Genomic DNA, 25,882 nt, shown 5'->3' with positions numbered 1-25,882 from the left:
ACCTATACACCTAGTCCTTTACATGCTAACTTAGCTGCCTAGCTGGATATTAACTTAGACTAAACCTAGTCCTCTCCCAAGCACCCAAACCCCTAAACTAGTCATAGTCCTCTAATAAACTCTCATCGGTCATGTCCTCGAACAGGCAAAGCAATTTGGGGCAGCCAAGAGTAACCCCCCCCCCTCGATTTTGGTCTCCCTCTACTCCGACCAAAACCTCTATGGAGGTTACTGAGAACCAAAGTCTAAGAAAACAAAGTCTACAAAAACCTATTCCCATATGCCTTACACTCACTGTCCAACCCCCTCCACCAGAAAACTCCTCCATATCCTTCGATATTCAGTCTTTCCACCTCCGTCGGCCTACCTCTTCTCCTGTCATGTAAAAGCCTTCTATTGCCTTGAGTCACCTATGTTAGGCCTACCTCTCCCGGCCTAACCAACACAAACCACCTTAGGCAAGGCACAATGGGAAAAAGGATGTCAATCGAAGTCCCGCAAAAGACAAACCCTAACCTAATCCTAGTTCTCCAGGCTGTTATCCGACGTCATGTCCTCCGACAAACCAAGCTCTATTAGGTCCTTCGCTAGTCGGTCCTCCCACCTCATCTTTGGCCTTCCCCTTCTTCGTATGCCTTCGACGTGGATAGACTCCGCTCTCCTTAGTGGTGTTGTTCGATCCCTTCTCCTAACATGGCCAAACCATCTCAAGCGCCCTTCTCTTAGCTTGTTAATGATGGTCCCTACTTCAAGTTCGGCTCTAAAAACTCCCGTGGGGATCCTGTCAGATAGGGTCTTCCCGCAAGACCACCTTAGCATCCTCATCTCTTCCACCTCTACTCGAGACGCTTGGGCTTTCGTCAGAAAAATAATTTATTAGATACAGAAAAATATTCAACAAACATGGTGATTTTCCAACAATTATGATAAAACTCCCAAAGCAAATTCTAAATTTAATAAAAGCTTAAATCTGTTTGAAACAATAGTACAATACCATATCTTATATTTAATAAAGATAAATTTGAACTTACTCATAGTTCATGTGGATCGAAGGTTTAGCAAATGAAGATCAAATTTATTAGTGAACCAAAACTCTACTTGTAACAATTCATATTTCTAAATTCAACCAAAATAAGTACAGGGTAATATATACTTTTACTTTGTTAGTTTTGATCATAGCTATAAATTATTAGTTTTGATTATAGCTATGAAGCTTGTGTAGTAATTTTGTAGCAACTTTTACTCAATTTAAGCCATAAACTTGTCTCTCTATCTCCGATAAGCAATGCACTCCTCCACCCAACAATCACCTAATTAATGGCCTGTGATTGATACAATTAGTACAATGGATATTAAAATTCAAACACTACCCATTCAACCATTACATCGAATACCTATTGTGCAAGTTTAAAAAATCGCAGAACAATATCACTAAAAAGATTCATAGAAAAAGGGGAAAAAAAACTGGAAAAATTCACAATTTTTGATACGCAAATCATAAAATGTTAGATGAAACATACATAGAGAAGGATCTCACCGAAATATGATAATATATAATGCTGACACGCATAACCAGAAAAGAGAAATAATAGAAAAAAATAAGATAAACTAAATTAAAATAAAACACAAACCTCTAAGTTACAAAAGGTTTGGGAGGGAGAGGTTTTGGATGATTGGTGGTTATTATCTAATCTAATGCTCATTGTTAAAACAGAGTTGGTATCTGTCTTTTCAATTTTCAATAGGCAGAGATACGTGCCTTCTCATATGCCTTTTCATAATTTGTTAATTAATGGAACACTAAATTCACCTAAAAAATGACTTTTGGAACACTAAATTCACCTTAAAACGGGGCTCTTGATCACCAAGTAATTTCCTACCATCATATACCAAAGAAATAAGAACAGTCACTCAGAAATACCTCAATAATTCCATGGCGATTGAAGGTTGAATTACACGAATTAATGATGAAAACTATATAACTCCAGTTAAGACTGAAACATCCATCCATCTTTATCAGTCTGAATTACCACACAATTCACAGTAAAATCATAAATTTCCAGTAAACTAATTAAAACCCTAATCAATTCTTAATCTTCTAACATTGATTTCAATCTTACAACTTTAGATATATCTCTTATATAAATAAAAGAAAATTATTTTTAAAACTTTTTTTCCCATGTGGCATGCTAATATTTTCTTTTAAGCTATTTTTTACAAATTTATGATGTTATAATTACTTTTTCTTTCTTTTCAAAAAACTATTTTTCATATTAGGTCCTATGTTATCTCTTTTGTTACATATTAATTTTGTAACCTTATTAATATGAAAAAATGAGCGATCGTATTCTAGCTCTTTATTTTTAATTCTATATCTACCATTGATTTGTGGTAGTTAGTTTTACTTTTTTTTTATCACATAATCGATTTTATATATTAATGTTTATCTTTACAAATATATTGTTATCTCCATATAAAAAATTATAATGTATCGACAACAAATTACATAGATCAACAACAATAACAACAACAGTACCCAATCCGGCAAAAGTCGTGTACCTAATCCGACAAAAGCCATGTTTGGGGAAGTTAGGAATGTCAGACAGCCTTACACCTACACGAAGGTAGAGAGACTGCTTCCAGAAAGATATCCGGCCCAAAAAGAGGCAAAAAATTGAGAGGGTAAAAAGTTTAATAACCATTCATGTCGGTTGTGTCGTCCGACTATATTACAATTAAAGAAAAAATAGCAGATACTGCATAACACACTTTAGCGTAAAATGAACAATACATAGTAAAAAGGGCATTTAAACCTATTAAACATCAACTTACAAATGTAATAAACATGTCCATGTGCATACAACCAAGTAGGGATCCAACAATTACGAGCGATATGTGTAAGAACTCCCTTAAATCCCCTCACAACAAGCCAAAGAATCAAATAGGGTTGAACCAGACATATATAGAACTCTCCTAGATTACATACATAAATCTATATATTTTTTGTTTTATCCTTTTAATTGTACGGCCCGGGTTGAACACGGGTTGATTAGCTAGTATATAAGATAAGATAACACTGTATTCTAGAGTTTTTATTAAAAGAAAAAAATGAGAAGATTGGATAGAGGAAGAGGCATTCTCGAGTTGAAAGAAAAGAAAAGAAAGTTGAGAGTTGATGTATTCTTGAGTTAGAAGGGAAGAAAAAGAAAGAATAAAAAGATACAATTTTACATTTATAGCCTTGTAGTAATTAAAACCTTTATATAAGTTTGAGGGGTATAATAATAATTTCACCACTTTTCTTTCCAAATCTTGCCAAAAGTGGTAGGAAAGTTTTGGGATCAAAACACCCTCTTTTTCCTTTCTTTCCCTTCCTTTTCTTTTGAAACAAAAGCTCAAGAATACAGTAACTAAAAGTTTCTTATCCTTTCTTTTCTTATCTCCTCGAAATAAAACTCAAGAATGAAGCCTAAGATGTAAGATAAGATAAGATATTACATAATATACCAATTAATAATATAGATTTACCGTGTTATTTCGTGTGACCCTGTAGTCTTAAATTATTTCCGGGCATGCGTTTATTATAATGTGATCACATACCAACAGCTTCCACTTGAGCATGTTATTATAAAGGCAGTAACATTGTTAACGTCTAGCAACACGTCAATACTCAAGGAAATATTTAAGGATAGTTTCTTAAATTATCATTTGAAATGATTTAGTTTTTAATATCCCTTTGTTTCATATACCCTTGTTAATTTATGAATATGGATCAAAGTCATTTGGGTATGGTCATACAAACATCTTAATTAATTAATGAGGGCGCCAAATGGTATCATACTTCAGTTGCAAATTGAAGGAACAAATCCTGTATTGACTACAAGTGTCTCGCCATGTCGTTTCTCAACATTTCTGAAAAAATAGTCATTTAATACTACCTTGTTCAGGACAGTTAGAACTACATCTAGACTTAATTCTAAGGGTTTTAAACTTGGTGGACAAGTAATCCCAAAGTTTTCCATGCCTTGAAATTTTCGGCCCTTATGGATTGGAATTAGGAAACAACACTAATTTCTTATTTCAATCCAACACCTCCTCTTTAATTAATTAAATCCATAATTAATTAATTCATGATTATATTTTAATTAATATATTACATAATATACCAATTAATAATATAGAGTTACCGTGTCATTTCGTGTGACCCGACAAGCTTAAATTATTTCCGGACATGCGTTTATTATAACGTGATCGCATACCAACAATCTAACCCCACCATCTCACCGTCGCAACACACGAATACTTTTTCTCGTATATACTAAAATAGTACTGACCTAACCTCTATTGAACAATCACAACCTTCAATCTCAAAATTAATTAAATCCAATAACATTCGTGCGAAAATTAATTTTGAGAAGTTTGGTAGCGGTTTCGTGGTCTAATTCGAAGAAACGAGTGAGATATCGGTATTTTAAGTTTTCTGGTGAAATTTCTGACGAAAGTCAGCCAGAGAGATGAAGATAATGACAACAGAAAAGTAAATTTCAGTTTTCGTCCCTGAACTTGTCATTTTTTGCAGTTTCAGTCCCTCACGTGTGTTGTACGTGTCCGACTTAACGGCCGAAAGTTAACGACGTTTGGCGAGGAACGATGATTGAAAAAATCTGCCAACTTTAAGGTCAAAATTGTAATTTTTTCACTTAAGGGACGAAAAGTGAAAAACGTGCTAACTTCAGAGACGAAAAGTGTAATTTACTAAAGAAAAAAATGAAAAACACGAAAAAGGAAAAAACAAAAACAGAGCGATTTAGTATAGGAAATTTTCTGGACCAACGGTTTCGAATTGACATCTTCAACAAACACAATCTCCCCAAAAACACACATGAAATTAGCAAATCAAACTTTTAGTAACTAAGGAACTCTGCTTACATATTCAATTTCTACTTAAACAGGACCAAACATGCCTACGCAAACACTATCTCTTAACAATCTACACCCACCACCTCTTATCACCATATCTAGACTCACCAAAAATACCACAATTTTCACCTTCAAAACCCATCACAAAACATCAAAAAGAACCAGCTATAATTATAGAAAGCTATGTGTGTTTGCTGTCAAAGGAGAAGAAGAACAGTCAACCCCTTCATGGGCCAAACCCGGATCCGATGAACCACCTCCATGGGCTCGAAACGAAGCCCAGAAAAGTGATTCAGCTAGTGTTGAACTTCCTTTTTTTGTTTACTTGCTTGCTTCTGCCATCACTGCAATTGCTGCTGTAAGATATTGTTTATTTTTTTGTGTTTTGATTAAGGTTAATTGCTAAGAATAACTAGATAATTCATCTTCTTTACTAGTTAAATATAACAAAATTGAACTCGTCTATGATACATTCTAAAGATTGTACACTTTATGTTTATTTTTTAAAGGCATATTATCCTACTTTTATTACGAGTATTAAATTAGACAACCCGCAACCCAATAATCCACCCCTACAACTGTGGGGAGTGAAACCCGAACCTAGAGGAATTTCCCAAACATCAACAACCTTATCAATGGGCACCAACCCATTATTATTGTTAATTTATGGAGGTACCAACCCGATTCCTAGAAGCAAAAAATATATTCCCTTGTGACTACGAACGTTCCCCTAGGATGACCAATCTAAACTACTCAATGCCGGTAGTTGGTTAAGAAAAATAAATAATTTACAGTATTCTGTAGACTAAAATTATATTTTACTATTCAATTTGTGTTATATATATATATATATAAACATTATAAAACAATAGTTATCCTGATATTTTAAAGGCATCCACCTCAACTTAAACCTATTTTTAAACATTGACACGTAGGATTATCTTACATGACATCCCCATATTTGTTTCCCACAATATGTTTATAAATAATAATAATAACAATAATAATAATAATAATAATAATAATAATAATAGGATTTTTCCTACATGGCATCCCATATTTGTTTCCCATAATATGTTTATAAATAATAATAATAATAATAATATTTTATTTGCTATTGTTTTCAATATATTATTATCTTCTAATATTGTTACCATAGTTATATAAGTGCCTTCGTAGGTGATTGTTGCTTTTAAAAGTTTTTGAAAAGTGATTTTGCTTACTTCTTAAATGTTACTCTACAAATTTTGTTTCATATATTATTATCTTCTAATAGTGTTACCATAGTTATATAAGTGCCTTCGTAGGTGATTGTTGCTTTTAAAAGTTTTTGAAAAGTGATTTTGTTTCATAAATTTTGTTGTCAAATGATGTATTTTTTACTAATATATATTTTATTTGAATGAGTGCGGTGATACATATTGATTTACAAAAACAATGGGATGTTATAGTCTTAACTTTCATTACACCTTAACTAATTTTATATCTATCAATAGTGCATAAGATATAATATTTAAATCTTTCATATCATTTGTTATTTGAAAGGTTTAATCTATTGGATATATAATTAGATAAAAAAAAAATAATAAGTATGATATTCATAAATAAAATAAAATAAAATTTAAAATCAAATCTCGAATATAATTAACTAACTATTTAATCATTGTCATCTAAAATCAAAGACTAAATAATGCTTCATTGTCATCTCTTCATTTTAGCTCGACATGTCTTTGGCTTTTCACTATGTCAATCAAAAGGCAAAGTGATAAAAAACAACCATGTTGGTATATACGTTTATTTTGGTTTTTGACCGTGCCAAACAAATATTGATCGAAACTACCATGTCAATTTATATGTTTATCGTGAACTAATAGTTGATCTTTATAAATTGGGTTTTATAAATTGGGTTGTTTAACTGAATTTTAAGAATTTTGTAACCTAACATATTCTCACTAAAATTTCGTATCATTATATGTTAATTATGCAATAAGTATTTTACTTTGTATTCATGTACTTTTAGAAAAATAAACATAAATATTACTCCATATAATAGTATGCTAACTATACAAAACTTAATTGATAATATTAAAACTTTAATAAAATTTAAATTAATACCGCACATCGTGCGGGTAAAAAACCTTGTATATATATATATATACACACTAGGTCTTTTACCCGCGCGATACGCAGATATTGAATTGATTTTTCAAAGCTTGTAATATTAACCTTTTAAAACAACTTTTTTTTTAACAGCTTTTAAAACAACTTTTAATATATGCAAAATGGTTTGCAAAAGTAAACGACAATCAAAAACAGCTTTTAAAACAACTTTTAATATATGCAAAATGGTTTGCAAAAGTAAACGACAATCAAAAAAACCTTCTAAGTAAACCCATCAATATGGCTTTCCTAAAAATAATTATTTTTTTAGTGAAAAAAGAATACAGTATATGAATCAGACCATATATTTACATAGTTTACAAAGCAGTATATTAAACAATCCCAATCCTGCATCAATTATCTACCGGTAACATGCTATTCAACCTAACTTATTCTATATATCTAGTTAATTATCTACCAATAACGTACTATCCAATCATCATATAAAATTAAAAATCAGCTGTACACTAAAAATCCGTTTTCCTAAAAATTCAGTTGAATCTCCCGTCTATTATGTGCCTCGTGGTTTTCCTACGATTTGTTTCACCTTTTCTGTGTTTTCTATTCTTTTATCTTTATTTTATATAATCATATTTTCTTTTTATTCTATTATATCTATAATATAACTAAAAGAGGAGGTTGGGGGTACACTTGGCACCTCTAATCTCCCTCTTTTGTCCTAATACTCCATCCTTATTAATTCTCTATTTTTTAATATATATTTAATAAAACATGGCCGATCTTTAATAAAAAAATCTTATAAAAAAATTCTTTATTATTAAAAAAACCTACGGCAAAAATAAGAAGCTATGATCGACTACCAAAAAGGTTTTTGTTTCTTTTTTTATTTGACTAAAGTTGAAAAAAAAGGGTAAACTGAAATCAATATTTATATGGAGTTAATTTTCATATGTTTCTTCTTTAGCTTTCGTATTGATTAAGTTGTGATATTAATTATACACTTTTTGTTTCTCCTTTAACTAAAGTTGAAAAAAAAAGATAAAATGGAATCAATATTTATATGAAGTTAATTTTTATATGTTTCTTCTTTAGCTTTCGTATTGATTAAGTTGTGATGTTGGTCATACACTTTTTGTTTCTCGTTTTATTTAACTAAAGTTGAAAAAAAAAGGTAAATTGGAATCAATATTTATATGGAGTTAATTTTCATATATTTATTCTTTAGCTTTCGTATTTATTAAGTTGTGATATTGGCCATACACTTTTTGTTTTACAATTAGTATAAGATTTATATAGCTTGAGACTATACGTCCAATGGACGGGCTTGAACACTAGTTTATATATATTCTATAGCTAAAATATTGTAAATACTGTATGAGGATACCACATAAGCCATCATCCTACGTGGCAATGTTATAAGATAGGTTTGAGTTTTTAGAGGCTCTAGAATCGTTCGAATTCCTACTGTTTTAATATGTATATATAATATATATATATATATTATATAGGAACGGTGAGAACACTTAAAAACATAATTTTTATGCATTAAAAGTCCATAAAACTAACATAGTGCATAGCTAATTTAAGTGTTTAACAACTCATTGATTCGTCAAAATCGAAAATATCATGTTTTTTGTTTTGTGCATCCATATTGGATGCATATTCATCAAAATGATGTATCTAACAAAAAACGTGATTTTTTCGATTTTGACGGATCAATGTGTTGTTCATACATGAACTGCAACCGCCACCATGGGCCCACAGATGAAGACTGCAAGTTAGAGGTTCATACCTTGCCGAAAGCAAGTGGATTTGGGGATAGTAAACAATTTATCTTTGCTAGTCGCATACGTGCATTTGTTACCCGTCATACTTGTGATTTGGGATCTCTTTTGTATAGAACTTGAAACCATCACCAAGAGAGTCTAGTGGAAAAGGATATAATACTGCCCTAGACATACCTTGAGGGTGACCATGGACATGACTGCAACCGAACATAGACAAATCTCGACCGCTACAATAAAAAATCTCCCCGGGTAACCCTTAACCAAAAGAAGACCATTTAAAGAATCTTGTATAGAACCTGACCCAATAGTTGTTAGGGTTTTTACAGAGTACATCTGAATATCCATAGCTAAGATTTCATTATGTTATACTTTATATCAGTCTAACTACAAAGAAGCTTCCGGTTTCCGCTCATAGATTAAGCCAATGCTGCATTGTGCCTATTTTTTTTATTCTTTTGTTTAATGTGCTTTGACTGACTGAAGTGAGCTTCTTAGAATAATCGGTAACCAAACTGCAACTAGTTGATAAATTTACAATACATGGTAAAGAGGCTTATAAAAATAGCAAGCTATTCTAAGCTGATTTATTGAGAATTGGATCGGGTTTTTTTGTTGGCTATAGATTGGATCAGTGTTCGAGTATGTAAACCAAAAGCCGGTCTTTGGAGTGTTGAATTCGGATAGCATATTTTATACACCAGTTCTTGGATTCTTTGCTATTACTGGTCTACCAACTGCTGTAAGTTTGTTCCTCTTGGTACTTGATTTAATGGATTCCTTAATGCACATGTGAATTCAAGAATGTTTCCAGGGATGTTTGGATGTTTATTGTTGGAAGACATTCTGATTATTTAAAGTAAAACAAAATTTATTTGAACAAGCAGGTTAGAAGTGGATGTACAGAACTGATTATTGAGATAAATATATATAATCTGTGTCATTTAGCTATTTTGTTTTACCAAGTCAAATTCATTCCACACAAATTCGACACATATCTTTATCATATATTAAGCTGTTTTTCAAGTTTCAATAGTCACTCTCGATATGCATAACATGTTTGATTTTGTTAGTTTGTTGGGTTGACTTTGACTTTTGGTTATTTTAGCCAGTTCTTTGATCCTCTTAGGGTCGAATGTACAAAAACTTGCAATTTAATATGTTGTTATCAACTAATTAAGCCTTATAATTCCACCCTTTAGCATTTAGAATAAACATCCACTTGTCAAATTTCATCAACTGACACAAGATATAAAAAAACAGGCATTTCTTTGGTTCAAATCTGTTCAAGTTGCAAATAAGGAGGCAGAGGAACAAGACAGGCGAGATGGTTATCGTTAAGTCATTTGTTACATATTGTTTCATGTAAAATCTGTTTTCATCATACAAAAGTTTGCTTAACCAATTGTTCATGTTAGTTTCATTTTATTCATATATATATATATTTTTTTGCCATATTTGAAGTATATATTAACAAATCATTGTATGTGAGAATGAGTGACCTGCTTACTTATGTATGATTCTCTCTCTATCGTTGAAAAACTGATCATTTTGAGGTGTAAAAGTATTTGGTCTATTAGCAATAATTGATTCTTGACATTGTATTAGTAACAATGGCTACTTTGAGGTAGAATCCCGGAGATTATGCAGTTTTTTGTGTTCATCCTTGATGTTGGGATTCTTAGTGAATATATGAACATAATATATACACTAACAGGCATTCTTTACAGCGGACATTCTAAGGTTACATAACGGCACTTCCCTCTTGGATTGTACAGGATTCATAGGTCATTGTGTTACTGTACTTTGGTGTTACATGTAATCTGCCAAACCTCAAAAGATACGGTTTTAAGCAAGGTGAAATCTAAGAAAAAATCTTGGATTTTTGTTCATTTGTCATGTAGTTTAAGGAATTCAATTTAGTTTAAGGAATTCAATCTTGTTGCTTTCACAAAACCACGTATATTTGGTTGCTTAGTATCTTAATATATATGAGCATTTTGTAAGATGATAATGAAATCCCTTACACTGTATTGTTTAGCTAGTTTAAGGATGAAAAGGAAAAAAGAGAGAAGAAAAGTTTTCCTTTCGAATCACTTCAAAAATTAGGGGAAACCTTTTGAGGCAAAAAAAAACTAAACTTCCCCTTCTAATCCTTTCCACTCATTCCCTCTCATACTTAAAAAAAACTTAAAAATGCATCTTATATATTTTTTCTCTCATCACTTTTCCTTTACACCTTCAAATAAACTAAACAATACAGTGTTAGGGTTTTCCTTTCTTATTGATATCAATATATAGAATACAAATTATATTTGACTACCTTGAATTTATTTCATTTGGTTACCTCGAACTTGTGATATATTCTAAACTAATATATATATATATATATCTATACTTCTAATAAAAGAGTAGTAATAATCCTATCTTTTTTAAGCCATCCAACTAAATTTAAAATCTTTACAAATTGCCACGTAGGATAAATCCTATGTGGCATCTTCACATTTTTTTGATAATATTTTTGTATCCTTAAACTAAATTTATTTCAAATATTAAAAATATTATGACTTACCTAATTTCTAAATGCTATATATGTATTAAAATCTATTTATTTTAGCTATAAATTTGTTTTTAGTCTAATTAGAATCGAAGATCACGTGTAACTAATTGCACCTTTTATGGATAACTACTTGACTATTGGAACATGGACTTACGTATATTACGGTTTATATTAGAATTAGAAAATTAGAAATTTCATTTACGTTATCTTTTAATTTATTAAATTAAGTATTGGTTGTTTTAGATTTTTATAAGTATTGGGTTGTTTTAGATTTCTGTGATATATGCCATTGGTTGTCATTTTTTGTTGATTGACGATCATTTATGAAAGTTGATGAACGATAGTCGAGTCCAGATTTAATAAATATTGTTTAATATTTTTGTTGACCGATTTTGTTAACCATAAAATGATAATACAAGGGCCAACAAATAATATGATTGTATAGATTAACATAAAACACTTATAATAATTATTAATGTCTATATCTAGATTATTTTTCTTATATTATATCCATTAATGATATTTTAATTAACCGCATAAAAAAGCTAGTATTATATATAACGGTGTAATATGAATAACCTGGCCTGCATGTAAATTATGGTAAAACATTCTTTTGTTGTTTTAAGGTAAATTCTGCCCAAAGGTATGCACTATCAAAAAAAAAAAAAAATCGGCCTATTTTGCTAAAACTTGAGCTAGTGTCATGTTTGATATTTCGAAGTCTTTCTTTTCTGATATTTAACTTTAAATATTTTATGGTTTATATAATACTTAATCAAAGTTATACAAATAAAAATACATTTAAAATTCAATATATATATATACATACATAGATTTTGCATTATATAACACGAATAAAAATATTTAACGTCAAAGTGGTGGAAATTTTTTTTTAAAAAAGTACACCGACATAAAAGTTAGGATGGAAGTAGTATGATTTTTGGAGTTTCATGTATTTTGGCTATGTTCTCCAATGTTTGTATGGAATTATACAATCACTAACATTTGAAAATGAAGACAATTTCTTTGCTCCAAGATTATATCAAATTACATTTGTTTATAGTTTCCCTTCCGACAACTTAGGTTTAGAATCTTGCACGATACCGCCTAAGATTCAAGTCCTTTTCGATCATATGTAGGAGATTTATATATTAGTATGCCAAGAATGGGAGTGTGTCATAAACACAAAAGCCACACTCTCACAAGTGTTATACATACTCTATCGTACAAGATCAAACATGGTTCATGATTCCCCTGGAGCACTTGAGACTAGTGGTGACCACACACTTCCCGTTATAAATAAACTGACCCGAGTGCAACTGCTGCAAAGAGCCCAGTGGCTTCGGGCTGCCATTTTAGGAGCTAATGACGGGTTACTATCCACAACATCTCTAATGATGGGTGTTGGTGCAGCCCAAGAAGGGCAATGGTTCATGATTCTTTCAGGTGTAGCTGGGGCCATTGCTGGTGCATGCAGCATGGCAGTTGGTGAATTTGTTTCGGTTTCAACACAAAGAGATATTGAGCTTGCTGTTAATCAACAACGCCTATCAAAAGAAGGCTCAACTTTGCAAGAAATCAAACTTGAAATCCCGAAAGCTGATCAACCCAATGATGAATATAAACCGAAATCTCCTGTGGTGAAGGTGATACTAACAGATACACTTGAAAAGATTATAGAAGAGAGGAAAGAACCGTTATCCAATCCTTTTAAGGCCGGAGCTGCTTCTGCATTGGCTTTTCTTTGTGGTTCTTTGTTCCCATTGGCAGCGGCTATGTCAGTTAGCGATTATAATGCTAGAATTGTGGCAGTGGTTCTGGTAACATCTTTTGCACTAGCTTTGTTTGGCGGGCTGGGGGCAGTTGTGGGTGGGTCTTGCGTGAGGGCATCTGCTGTTCGGGTCCTGGTGGGAGGGTGGATTTCCATGGCTGTTACTTATGGTTTATTAAAGCCATTGGATAGTATTACAGATAAGAAAATGGGTGGAAATGAATGATTTTGTAAGTGTAAATAAGTTCAAGCAGTTTGAATTGGATGTACAATTGAACTTTTAAGTACTGCAGTAACAAATTGTTAGTTACTCCTACTATCCGATCTCAAGATCAATATAAAAGGAACTAAAAACTGTATTTGTTTATGTCTAAACTACAAAATCCATAATTGCAGGTCCGCACATGGTCCATTTTGTTCATAAGAATGTATGTTCATTTTAAAAAGGTGACCATGTATGCGAAGTCCTTCCTCTAGGAACCATGTAAACTACTTGTATGAGGGCCGAGCCCAAAGTCGTAGACTTGTAGCTTGAGAGAATTGAGCATCGGTCTGCAAAGATGATCTCAAGCTTCCAGCCATTAAGTTATCAATTTTAAGACTCTTTAGCACAAAGCATCGGATGCGAACCCAAATATTGGTAAACATATGTCAATGTATGAACTAACGAAACACTCTCTATCAGTAGTTAGTTATAGACATTAGACAAGAACCTTAGTACGCAAAGCTATAAGGGGTAAGCTGGTAAGTTGTGAAGATGGCTAACGGGAAAGGACTGGGTAGGTGGGCCGGATGTAGATAGTCATGCCTGCATTAAATCAAGGGATAAGTATACTGGAATGTAACAAACTTTGGGCGAATGTCTATAGTAGGAAATAACCAAAGTTTTGTGTATTGTATGTAAACTACTTTAAAAAATGTTTATTGTATGTAAGAAAAAATACGTGGCAACCATATAGAGGTGCCACTTGTCTGATTTTAATTGGTTGGATACATTTTCTTACATACAATAAACATTATTTTCGAGTTGTATATATACAATACACACAACTTTAGTTATTTCATACTATAGACATTCATTCAAAGTTTGTTACATTACAAGATACTTATCTCTTAAATCAATGATCTGCTGTGATGTGGTAATTCCTCTTTTTTACTCATTTACACAAATGATTTACGTGTAGTCATCATGTCTACCCTGGTTTGCGAATTATTGACCACTTCCATAAAAATCAAAGATTTGGACCTTTTTGGAGAGTTGCATTTATAGGAAACTACCAAAATTTGTGAGATCCAAGGAGCTAATCTCAACCATTAGATCAACAATCATCAATGGTTTAGATTAAAAGTAAACTCACACGTGGAAGGTTGATCTTCACCGTCGTCATCTCCGATCAGGAGCATCACTGTAGTTGATTACCCCGGTCACCACCGCCGTCTAACAACTCCGGCAAATCACTTTCCAATCAAACAACTCCGGTCAACGTTGCCCTCCGGTGATAATCATTTTTCGTTTTCCGCCGCCGTCAAACAACTCCGGTGATAATCATTTTTCGTTTTCCGGTGGAACGGTACAGGCGTTGCCCTCATCCATTCTATAGGGATTGTCACCTAACGCATACGGGGATAGTATGAATTTGATGGCAGGGGCAGAACTACACTAAACCGAAGGGTAACCTGGGCTACGGACCCGCTCAACTCATGTAGTGGAAATTTTTCCGAATTAAGTTTATTTGATTAGTGCTACGGGTCAACGAAATTTGGGATATCAGTCAACGTGGATGACTTTAAGCTTTTGAAATAATTTTATAGCAACAAACTTATAGAGATGTATTTCAGTAACTAAATTGGAAATAAAACTAACAAAAGTACTAAAACTCTTATAAAATGCTAAAAATAGCGAAGAATCGTTAAAAATGCTTAAAAATCGCAACAATCTAGTAATTAGCGTTACTTTGCATCAATGTGAGGCTAGTGTTAAAAATTTTGTGCTACGGTTCACTCGGATTCCTGGTTCCGCCACTGTTTGATGGGCGGTGATCCAAGAGATGGTGACGTTTTGATACGGTACGACCTCCTATCCTAGTCGTTGTTGGCGCCGGCGTTGTGGCTAGGAGAGAGACAGGACAAGGAGATAGATCGAGCGGCTGTGTGCGTTTTTGTTTGTTGTTGGGTGGTCGGAGATGATGGCGGTAGTTCTGGTTAAAGAAGATGGTAGTTGCGACGGTTGTCTCGCTGAAGAAGGAAGAAGAGAGGGTAGGAAAGTGAGTGTGTGTGTGTGTGTTGGTGGTGGTGGTGGTTAGAGATAATGGTGATGGTGGTGACGGCGGTTAAGTCGCCGGAGAATGAAACAGTCACCGCTAGAGAGAGAGGGGGGAGAGAAACAGTCACCGCCGGAGAGAGAGATGAGAGAGAAAGGTTGTGTGTGTGGGAAGTTTATATGGAAGGGTATTATAATTAAAAGAAGCGGATTGATCTCATCCATTGATGAATATAAAACGAAGGGCTGTGATTTGGTCTTTGGATATCGCAAAAGATTATGGTTTCAAATGAACAAACCTCCCTTGTATGATACCATACACACAATACAATAATCCAAGTAAAAACCCCCAAACTGAAACTGAGGCATAGTTTCAAGTGAGTATTGAACCTAAATAACAATTAACCTAAATAACAATTCATCAGCGAAATTTCCTAAATAATTCACCGAATCCTTGTAGGCTAATATCATAAAATCGTCACATATTCGGCCCTATTGGCAGGGCTACACATATACAACATTAATACCCAATCCCATCAAGGCGTCAAAGGAGGTATAGAAAGGTGAGTGTTAGACAACATATATCAACCTGAGGATAGAAAGACTGGTTCCGAACGACTATGCATATACAGATACAAAAAATGAGATCCTCTTATTTTTTTTCAAGCAAATACAAAATAGCAATGTGTGTTGGATATTCCAGTTTAATTGAATAAACTTGATGACCTAATAAAATATTATATAGGTTTGGTGGTACAGAGTTCATACTAATCTAAGTTTATTATGACCTTAGAGGCGAGCTGCTAAGTAACGTGGGTTTGGGGGAAGTGCCCCTGATTGCGAGTTTCAAGGAGCGGCAACCCCTGACCGGGTTAATCTTTAGAAAAATTTCACTCTTGAAAATTTAATTTCATAAATTACAAATGGAGAATTTGGCAATTATTTAAACTCAAAAACTTCCATATTGGCCTTTACCAACAATACATTAAATCTCTGCATTTGGTCATTGTCTCTGGTTCATATCTTCTCTCAAACTATACATAATTTTGTTCAACTAATTCTTTGAGTTGTATCCGATTAATTAATTTGATGTGAATCGTTAAATAATTTTCATTTGAAAGTGTTTAACGTCTTTTAAAGTATCCTGGATGTTGTTCATATTTTTTCTATTTCCCTGATGATGTGGACACAGATTCTATCACAAGTTTTCAACTATGTACAAGTATGAAGTGCAAGAGGATCATGTATAAAAGTGAAGTAATTTATTACAATAGTTGTATTCACAAGAAACCACCAAAATTGGTGAGATCCAAGGATCTAATCTCAACCATTAGATCAACAATCATCAATGAATAGGATTAAAAATAAACTTACAGATAAAAACTTTATCTCCGGCGGTCATCTCCAGCGATCTCTTCATCTCCGGCGGCATTCCAGTGAATTATTCAGGGAACCACCGCCGTCTGACAATTCCGGCAAACCAGTATCCAATCAAATTTAATTGGTAATCACCACCACCATCACAAAACTCCGGTGAATTACTCCGGCATCGTTTTCAGGTGGATATGGTATGAGCGTTGCCCTCATCCATTCTAAAGGGGTTGTCACCTGACGCATATGAGAATGGTATGAATTTGATGGGCGGCGATCCAAAAGATGGTAACGGTTTGATACGGTACGGGTTTCGCACTTGTTGTGCCGGCGTCGGCGCCGTTGATCAAAGAGAGGAAGAGAGGTAGATCGGGCGACTGAGTGTGTTTTTGTTTGTTGTTGGGGTCGTCAGAGATGATGGAAGTGGTTCTAGTCGGAGGATCGTGATGGAAGTGGTTGTCTCGCCGGAGAAGAAATGGTGGTGGTTGATGAGCATCCATTTTGTGAAAAAAACCCCTAATGAAAGGCTTCAATTCTATGCTTAAATGAGTTATTATTCCGGAACTATTGGTACTTAATGAATAATGTGTTTATGTAGGTTCCCGGAAGATGCGAGAGAGGGTAAATGACATCAACTGACTCAAGAAGGAAGCCTATGAAGTTTCAAGACACAAGGAAGTGATTCGGGAGCCAAACGAAGACGCAAGATGAAGAACAGCAGCCACCAGCGCCGCTGGCCATCACGAGCACCGCTCCCTATGTCACCAGTGCCGCTAGCCCAGAAAGGCCCAGGACCAGCGCCGCTGGTCGGCACAGATCAGAAACCGATTTTTTCACCTATTTAAGTCAAACTAACCCTCAAAACCCTAAGAGAGAGCCGATTCAGCAGCCCTAGCCGCCCAGCAACAACCGTAGATCGACTTTGCATTGAACAAGAAGTAAAAAGTGATTCACTTGTAGCCGAGGGATTCAGAACCATAGTAACTAGGATGAATTGAACATGAAGCTTAACAATACCAGAAGCGATCCTTTGACTTGGAAACGAGCACTGTGGTCACTAGAGAGAATTATATTTGGTCATGGCTTAAGAGCCAGATAATTAAAATATGAATTAGTAACACAAACTTTAGGTCATAAATGCTTAAAACAATGAATCTAGCGAGAATTTGTTTTAAAAAGTAGTGTGAGTCTAGCGACAGTACTACTAACTAGGCAAAGTGAATCTAACGAGAATCTGAACCGTGATTAAGTTTCCAACATGCTCACAAACCAGTAGGGTAGTATTTGGTCATAACATGAGATCAGAGATGCCAAACAAGTATTTAATTTAATGACTGTTATTCGCTTTTTCCAAATATTTTCAGATTAGCCTCTCGCTGAAAAGCGTGCGGTTAGATTTTTAATTTACTGCAAAATAATTAATTTATTAGGAGTTAGTGACAAACCCCCAAACAAACTAGAATTACACGTACTACTAGATTAGGTAAAGCAACGTTTCCCTGCGAATGATCCTGTAACTTACCACTAGGCTATATTACACTAACCGGGTTCTCTGCTCGTTACGTATGTTTAGGTTAGATAGTTACTTGTACAACATAAATTTAAAGACAAGAATAAAAACGCACATCAGGTCTTTTGGTGCCGCTGCCGGGGACGCGACGCATTCATAGTTTAGTAGTGTAGTTCGACCCTACGTTTAGTTTCGACACAAAGTAGTTACTTTTCAATACTTAGTTAAATTAATTAGGTCAAATTAGGTTAAGTAGTAAATTAGGTTAAAATTAGGTTAAAATTAGGGTTAGCTTAATTAGTTTGCATTTTCATTTTTCTTTAAAATCAAAAATCTAAAAATATTTTCATTTCTAGTTTAAGTAGTTTAATTTTGTTTTTCATTTTAGCTTTATATTGGTGCGATGATCTTTTTCTTCAGTTTTGCAGGATATTTAAGTAGTTGATGTATTTGAGATCCGGAACAGTTTTGAGACGCGTTTGGACAAGCCTAAGTAGACTAGGACGTAGGAGAAGGCTCAACAGATCCAACTCAACCCCCATAGGAACAACCGAAACCATGTCTCAACCCAATTCCCCTAGAGGTGTAGTTGACGATTTCGACCGACCAATGATGGAAAGGATGAGAGCCGTAGCATCGACGCCAGGATCGGCTATAGTCTTACCCAACTTAGGAGATTCATTTTCAGTCAAAGGACACCACCTTAAGTTAATTCAGGATAACTAGTTCGACAGCCGAGCCAATTCCGACCCTCATAAGCATGTAAGCAAGTTCACCAGTTTGTACAAAATGTTCAAATACGGAGGAGATGTCACCGATGACAATGTACAACTTAGCTTATTCCCGGTCGTCTCTCACCGGAGAGGCACATGCTTGGTTTGATGAGCTCGATGAAGGTACCATCACTACATGGAATCAACTACGCGAGGAGTTTGTTTCGTGATTCTTTCCCCCGAGTTTAGCTAGGAAAATGCTTCGAGACATCAAAGCTTTCAAGCAAGACGAAGGAGAATCACTAGTTGTTGCATGGAAAAGGCTTAGGGAAGTGATCAGAAATTGTCATGGAAAAGGCTTATGGTTTAACAAAGAGTTCCCAAAAGGATTTAGACCTAGCCGGCGGTGGTAACTTTTTATATAAGACTACAAATGCTGCGTACAAAATGATGGAGGATATGGTGCAAGCTAGCTTAGCTCGAGACATGGATGATAAGGATCGAGAGAGGAAGCCGAGAAGAACCGTGGCTAGCATCGAGAGCAGCTCCGACAATGAGGTAATTCATGAACTTAAAGCTTTACCTTACCGTTTTTCTACTTTTGAAGATAGGTTGAACATTATGGTCAAAGACCTCAAGGTAATTGCACACGGGTGCAACAATTGCGGAGGAATGCACTATACCGAAGATTGTGAAGAGGAGGCTACCGAGCAAGTCAATTTTGTCCAGAACCAATACCGAGGAGGCTTTCAACGAGGACTATTTCAAAGAAATCCCGGTAATTCTAATTTTGATGCAAATTATTCTAGAAATAATTTTGGTTCTTTTCAAAATAGGTCGCAAAGGAGTAATGGTCAACCCGAGCAACAAAAGGTGGAAAATGAAGTCAAGGAGTATCCGATTGCGAAGCTTACCAATATGATGGAGAGGTACATGGACATGAATAATAAAAAGGTTGACGAAGGAGCAAGGAATCAACAAGCCGCAATCAAAGAGCTAGAAAGGAGGATAGATAGATGGATTGAGCAGAATACTAGGAAGGAGAGTCCAACGCCAAGGCCGATCTTGCAAGGAAGCTCAAGCCTAAACCCTAGCTCGAGTCAAAAGTACCAACCACCAATCGGGCGAAATGAGAATGTGAACGTCGTGTTCACCGAAGGTAATGACTCTACTGTGGTTTCTAATGATTCTTGTGAAAGTTCCAATCAGGTACATGTCATACAGAAGCAAAATGGAGACGAAACGAACAACAAGGCAACTCTGGAATCTGTCCAGAACCCACCAGCGCCACTGGGGATACCCTCCAGCGCCGCTGGAAGCCCTACAGGCAACAACCAGTGCCACTGACTGGGTACTTACTAGCGCCGCTGGTGATCCTCCAGGTGCAAACCAGCGCCGTTGGCCCCTTACCAGCGCAGCTGGTAGCCCCCAGGTTGCCAACCAGCGCCGCTCCTGAGTCCGTCAGTTCAAATTCGCGAAAAGCTTCGTTTTCAAAAGGAGACCTAGGTACACAGCTCGCATCCAAATGCAAAGTGAAGGATGGAGACGATTCAGACAGAAGTGAAGAAGTTCAAAATCCCGACACACCGGATGACGGGAAATAGCTACAGCAAGCGACTGAAGATTCAGGAAGTTTTCTTATCCCTTGCACTATTAATAATGAATATTTTTCGAGTGCATTAGCTGATTTAAAGTCAAGTATTAATGTTATGCCTACTGCTATTTATGAGAAACTTACCCTCTGTTTGCTAAAACCCGCCAATATGAGCATTCGGTTAGCCGATCAGATTTACCGACAACCCAAGGGGATTGTTGAACGAGTCCATGTTAGGGTTAAGGGTTTAGACTTTTGCACTGAGTTTGTTGTGCTTGATTCAGTAGACGAAATAGTTACACCCTTAATTTTAGGTCGACCATTTTTGCATATTGCTGATGTAACAATCCATGTTCTTAGACGAGAAATATCACTGTCTGATGGTAGTAATAGGATCAAAGTGTCGGACCTTGATAAAGAAGTTCAACTGATCAAAGAAGAGTATCTTAGTATGGAAATAAGCAATGATGGTCAAAGCCCTAGTGAACAAACCATAGAAAGAAAACATGAGAGTAAAATATCTTATGAATGCTTTAGGAACCTAAGGGAGAAGAAGGAGAAAATAGAAGAACAATTAAGGAAAGGGAGAGAAGTAGCTAATAGGATTAGAAAAATCTTAGGGAACATGAAGTGGGAGGAACGTGTAGCTGACCTTGAAAGAGATAAAATGAACGAAATAATGGCTAGAGAATCTAATGGTAAGTTTTATGGAGCCCTAGCATATTTCAAATTCCCAGCTACATAAACTCCATCTGTTTTGAAAATACCTACATAGACTTTAGGTCCACCTCCAACATCTTACCCATAAGAATTCACGAGAACCTTGTAAGGAATAATGGAAATAAGGTTAAACGAGAAGAATTAGAAATTAGGTTAGTAGGGGGAGCAAAGGTTTTAATCAAAGGCTCCATTAGAGACCTGGTCATTAGTATAGCAGGATTAGATATCCCCACCGATTTCTATATAGTCGAAGATGATTCGATTACAAGTGATCACATCATCTTAGGACAATCATTTTTGCTTTCGATAGGATCATCAGTTAACGTGAAAGCAAAGAAGATGACCATGACCTTAGGATACAACCAAGTAGTTATCACCAAGGAAGACATTAGTGAATCAAACCCATTTGGAACTAAGTACAGAACTAGGAGCTACATTTGGGAAAGCAAGAAAAGGAGGATAGCATCACACCTTAGGGATAAATCAAACCTTTACATTAAAACATCGACGGGTACCGGCCCTAGGCCTAACCCGTACTCATCAACCTAGTTCCTAGGCCGAGTCCGGTTGAAGACTCGTTAAACTTAGCGCTTCTTGGGAGGCAACCCAAGCAGTAATTTTTATTTTTATTTTTATTTTTTATTTTTCATTTTTAGGAAATTGTGACTAATTGAAACTAAGTGATTGTTTTAAATTTTATCATTTGTGATATTTTATGAGTATGTTTTAAGTATCACAGATGCAAGCTTTCAAGGATTGAAGAAACAAGTAACTTGTTGCAATCGTACTTTATGTTTATATTTTTCATTTTTGTTTTAGTTCGTATTTTCCCATTGTTGATAAATTGATTGAAGTGTGCATAAGTATATTGTTTTGTAGTTTGAAGGAAACCATGCACTTAGCCAAAAGCTAGGTGTGGGGGAGTTCGGGCATCAAATCGCTGAAGAAATCAGACCTCGGAACACGTACAGGAGTCACGAGCAGCACCGTTGGGACTGCATCAGTGCAGCCCAGCGCCGCTGGACCTGCACCTGTGCAGCTCCAGCGCCGCTCCTCATCCAAAAATGGCCAAGAAGCGCCGCTAGGCACACTTCTAGCGTCGCTGGTCCTCAACCAACGCCGCTACCCGCTCCACCTGCTCTGCTTATAGCTCTGTTCTGCGCACCAGATCGCCAAAAACACAAAAATATCAGAAAATAAAAAAAAAGAAAGGAAAAGAAAATGGAGACGCAATCATGGATCGCCATCAAATGGAGACGATTGAAGTTATCAAAAGCTCATCATGTTCAAGTCGCTCCGCAAATGCCATCTTCAAACAACAATCATGCAATTTCAGACCCAAGAAGTTTCGTTAATCCTTTTTCTATTTAATTTTTACATGTTTTTCTTATAACCCTTTGTTTTCTATGTCTAGTACAACAAGAACGTTGTACAATTTAAGTGTGGGGGGATGGAATAGGAAAAACCCTTGGTCTAATTGTTTGATTTTAAACAAGTTTTCTACTACTTATTTCATGCAAATATAAGTTTTTAAGTGTCTGAAAACTATTTTGAGAATATAAGCTTTGTAAGTATACAAAAGATGACGATAATTAAGCAACATTAGCTTGATAGGATGAACGGTTAGTTAGAATTGGTAGCTTAACTATAGATTTGTGGCTGTTCATGCTTCCAATTGGATTAGAGCTTAGACTGAAACTGTATGCGATTATATTTGCCATAGCATACTTAACTGGACTTTAATATACCTAGCAATTTAGAGCTTTCTAGTCATTAGCATAGGTGTATTAATTGGACTTAATATACGTGCTTGTGTAGGAACTAGTTTAGATGTATGGTTTACCTTAAATCTTACACTATTTAATGTGAACTAGTTGCATGCGGAGTAAGATTATGAGTCATCTGGGATCTCTGATAATGTTTATTGCATGAATAATGTAGTAAATCTAAAGAAAAGGCAATCAGTAGATTAAATAAGTTCAAAGAACTGTTAACGAGTAAAATCTATATGAATACATCAAGTTATGTCGCTCTGCGCGTGGGGAACCACCGACCTGTTACCGCTGTCTTGATGTGAACTTTTAGTTATTATCAAACAATGTCTTTCATCTTTTCAGACTTTGTTATTCCTTTAATAATGCTAGGCTAGTAGGCTGAATACTTGTTTGGATCGATGTGATCATGTAGACGCTTATTGTTTTACTGTGTTTGTTTAGATTCTGTTGGAGTGTGCTTTACTGTTTATAGTAGATCCATGTTTATTAGTAATTCATTTTGCTATTGGTTTTATATCTGAACATATTAGTTTACTTCTGATGGTTGTCTATGATCATACACTAGGACTAATATGCTAGGACAGAAAACGACTAGTCGGTCTTTAACTAAAAGTAAAAAGTGATTCACTTGTAGCCGAGGGATCCAGAACCATAGTAACTAGGATGAATTGAACATGAAGCTTAACAATACCAGACGCGATCCTTTGACTTGAAAACGAGCACTGTGGTCACCGGAGGGAATTATATCTGGTCATGGCTTAAGAGCCAGATAATTAAAAGATGAATTAGTAACACAAACTTTAGGTCATTAATGCTTAAAACAATGAATCTAGCGAGAATTTGTTTTAAAGGGTAGTAGAGTCTAGCGACAACACTACTAACTAGGCAAAGTGAATCTAACGAGAGTCTGAACTGTGATTAAGTTTCCAACAGGCTAACAAACCAGTAGGATAGTATTTGGTCGTACCATAAGCTCGGAGATGCCAAACAAGTATTTTAATTTAATTACTGCTATTCGCTTTTTCCAAATATTTTCAGATTAGCCTCTCGCTGAAAAGCGTGCAGTTAGATTTTTAATTTACTGCAAAATAGTTAGTTTATTAGGAGTTAGTGACAAACCCCCAAACAAACTAGAATTACACGTACTACTACATTAGTTAAAGTAACGCGTCCCTGCGAACGATCCTGTAACTTACCACTAGGCTATATTACACTGACTGGGTTCTCTGCTCGGTATGTGTGTTTAGGTTAGATAGTTACTTGTATAACATAAATTTTAAGACAAGAATAAAAACGCACATCATTGGTGGTTAGAATTACTGGTGGTGGTGGTGGCGGCGGCGGCGGTTAGGTCACCAGAGAAACAGAAGGTTGTCGGAGAGAAGGAGAGGATAGAGAAAGAGTGTGTGTTCAGGCGAGGGGAGGGGGTGTTTATTGGAGGTATTAGCTCATCCATCGATAAGTGATGAAATCAATGGCTAAGATTTGGTCTTTGAATCTCACCCAAATTTAAGGTTTTAAATGAACAAACTTCTTTATTACAGACGTCATATTCAATCACGTATATGATTCTCTTTTAGAAACTGATGGTATAGACAACACCTCTTCGATTTATAAAATCGGTTCCTCGGTTAATCGGCTAACATTTGATGAGCAAGTGGGCCCACCCTTAATCCGAGCCACTTCTTTTTCCAACTTTTGATTTTTTTTTAACCTAATAGATAATTGGATAGTATTAGAAAAAGGGGATAAAGACATGAGAGTATAACTAACAATGACCAAAAGGTTATATAATGGACCCATTTACTCGATTTGCTATTTAGTGTAACCAACTTTGTTTTTTTGGGTTATGTAATGTAAGCTACCGGCTATAAAAGGTTTCCAGCGAGTTTTATGTAATATATCTAAATCTATAACATATCATACTATATCATCATCATCATCATCCTCACTAAAATCGCACAAAAAAATTAACTTTGTTGTTTCTTCGAATTAAGACTTGAAACTACCACCAATCGACTCAAAAATTGATCCCGCACAAATCCTGACCAAAAGTTTTCGAATCCAACACTCGCCGGAAAAAATAGTGATTCGCCGAAAAAATTGTTGGGATTTATTATTGTTGGAAGAAACTTTCTAAGTTGGTAGAACTGAGTTTCCAAACCTGATTTGATATAACTGGGTTTGGATCCGTATGACTTTTGGTTGTTAATGGGTCGACTTATCTAAGCTGTTTCATTCGCCGGAAAAAATGGCAGATTCTGACCGGGTTGACCCACCAATTTTAGTCCTTGACCCGTCGATCGCGGGCACCAGAAGAAGCTCATTTGGTCAATGGGTGGTTTAACCTTTCAATGATACGGTCTCCAAGGTTGTATCATTATCACACGAGTGACACCACCATCAATCTCTGGCCACCATCATTACCGCACCATCATCTCCGGTCACCATCTATGTCTATACATAGACATATACATATATATCTCCAAACCCTAATAAATCAAAGCCGATTCCGATTAGATGTAGATTTTGAGGAGGTAGGTCGCCGGAGAAAAACAAGATCCATGGTTGGTTGAGGCATGCGTGATGGAAATGAGCGAACCTGTTCCGAATGTGTATATCACAAACAAGAAAGATGATTGCCTAAGATAGTAATATAGAAGTTTGACACGGAAACCTGTGTGACCTATTATGATGTTCATGTTGATGAGAATCTGGAAACTGGCAATTTTTTTAATAAAAAGGAATAAAATTGAAAGTGGTAACTTGCAACTTGTTTCTTA

At 35.2% G+C, this 25,882-nt stretch overlaps 2 protein-coding genes across 2 annotated transcripts; both read left to right on the top strand.

Moving 5' to 3' along the window:
• Positions 1-4,827: 4,827 nt before the first annotated feature.
• On the top strand, positions 4,828-10,280 carry LOC122578576. The gene is made up of 3 exons (XM_043750560.1): positions 4,828-5,278; positions 9,451-9,567; positions 10,089-10,280. The coding sequence occupies exons 1-3, from the start codon at positions 4,961-4,963 to the stop codon at positions 10,164-10,166; spliced, it is 513 nt and encodes a 170-aa protein (XP_043606495.1). The 5' UTR covers positions 4,828-4,960; the 3' UTR covers positions 10,167-10,280.
• A 2,343-nt stretch (positions 10,281-12,623) lies between these two features.
• LOC122578575 (vacuolar iron transporter homolog 1-like) lies at positions 12,624-13,382 on the top strand. Its single transcript, XM_043750559.1, has one exon. It carries the CDS (start codon positions 12,624-12,626, stop codon positions 13,380-13,382), a length of 759 nt encoding a protein of 252 aa, XP_043606494.1.
• Positions 13,383-25,882: the final 12,500 nt, after the last annotated feature.

This window comes from Erigeron canadensis, chromosome 8 (genome assembly GCF_010389155.1).
Source record: "Erigeron canadensis isolate Cc75 chromosome 8, C_canadensis_v1, whole genome shotgun sequence".
NCBI lineage: Eukaryota > Viridiplantae > Streptophyta > Magnoliopsida > Asterales > Asteraceae > Erigeron > Erigeron canadensis.
The sequence above is the reverse complement of the archived record's forward strand: the minus strand, read 5'-3'. Positions and strand labels throughout refer to the sequence as shown.

Excerpts from the sequence above, each read along its gene's own strand:
- LOC122578576 (XM_043750560.1), top strand. The coding sequence starts at position 4,961 with ATGCCTACGCAAACACTATCTCTTAACAATCTACACCCACCACCTCTT. Across the intron at positions 5,279-9,450 it reads CCATCACTGCAATTGCTGCT|ATTGGATCAGTGTTCGAGTA; the intron begins GTAAGATATTGT and ends TGTTGGCTATAG. Across the intron at positions 9,568-10,088 it reads TTACTGGTCTACCAACTGCT|GCATTTCTTTGGTTCAAATC; the intron begins GTAAGTTTGTTC and ends ATAAAAAAACAG.
- LOC122578575 (XM_043750559.1), top strand. The coding sequence starts at position 12,624 with ATGGTTCATGATTCCCCTGGAGCACTTGAGACTAGTGGTGACCACACA.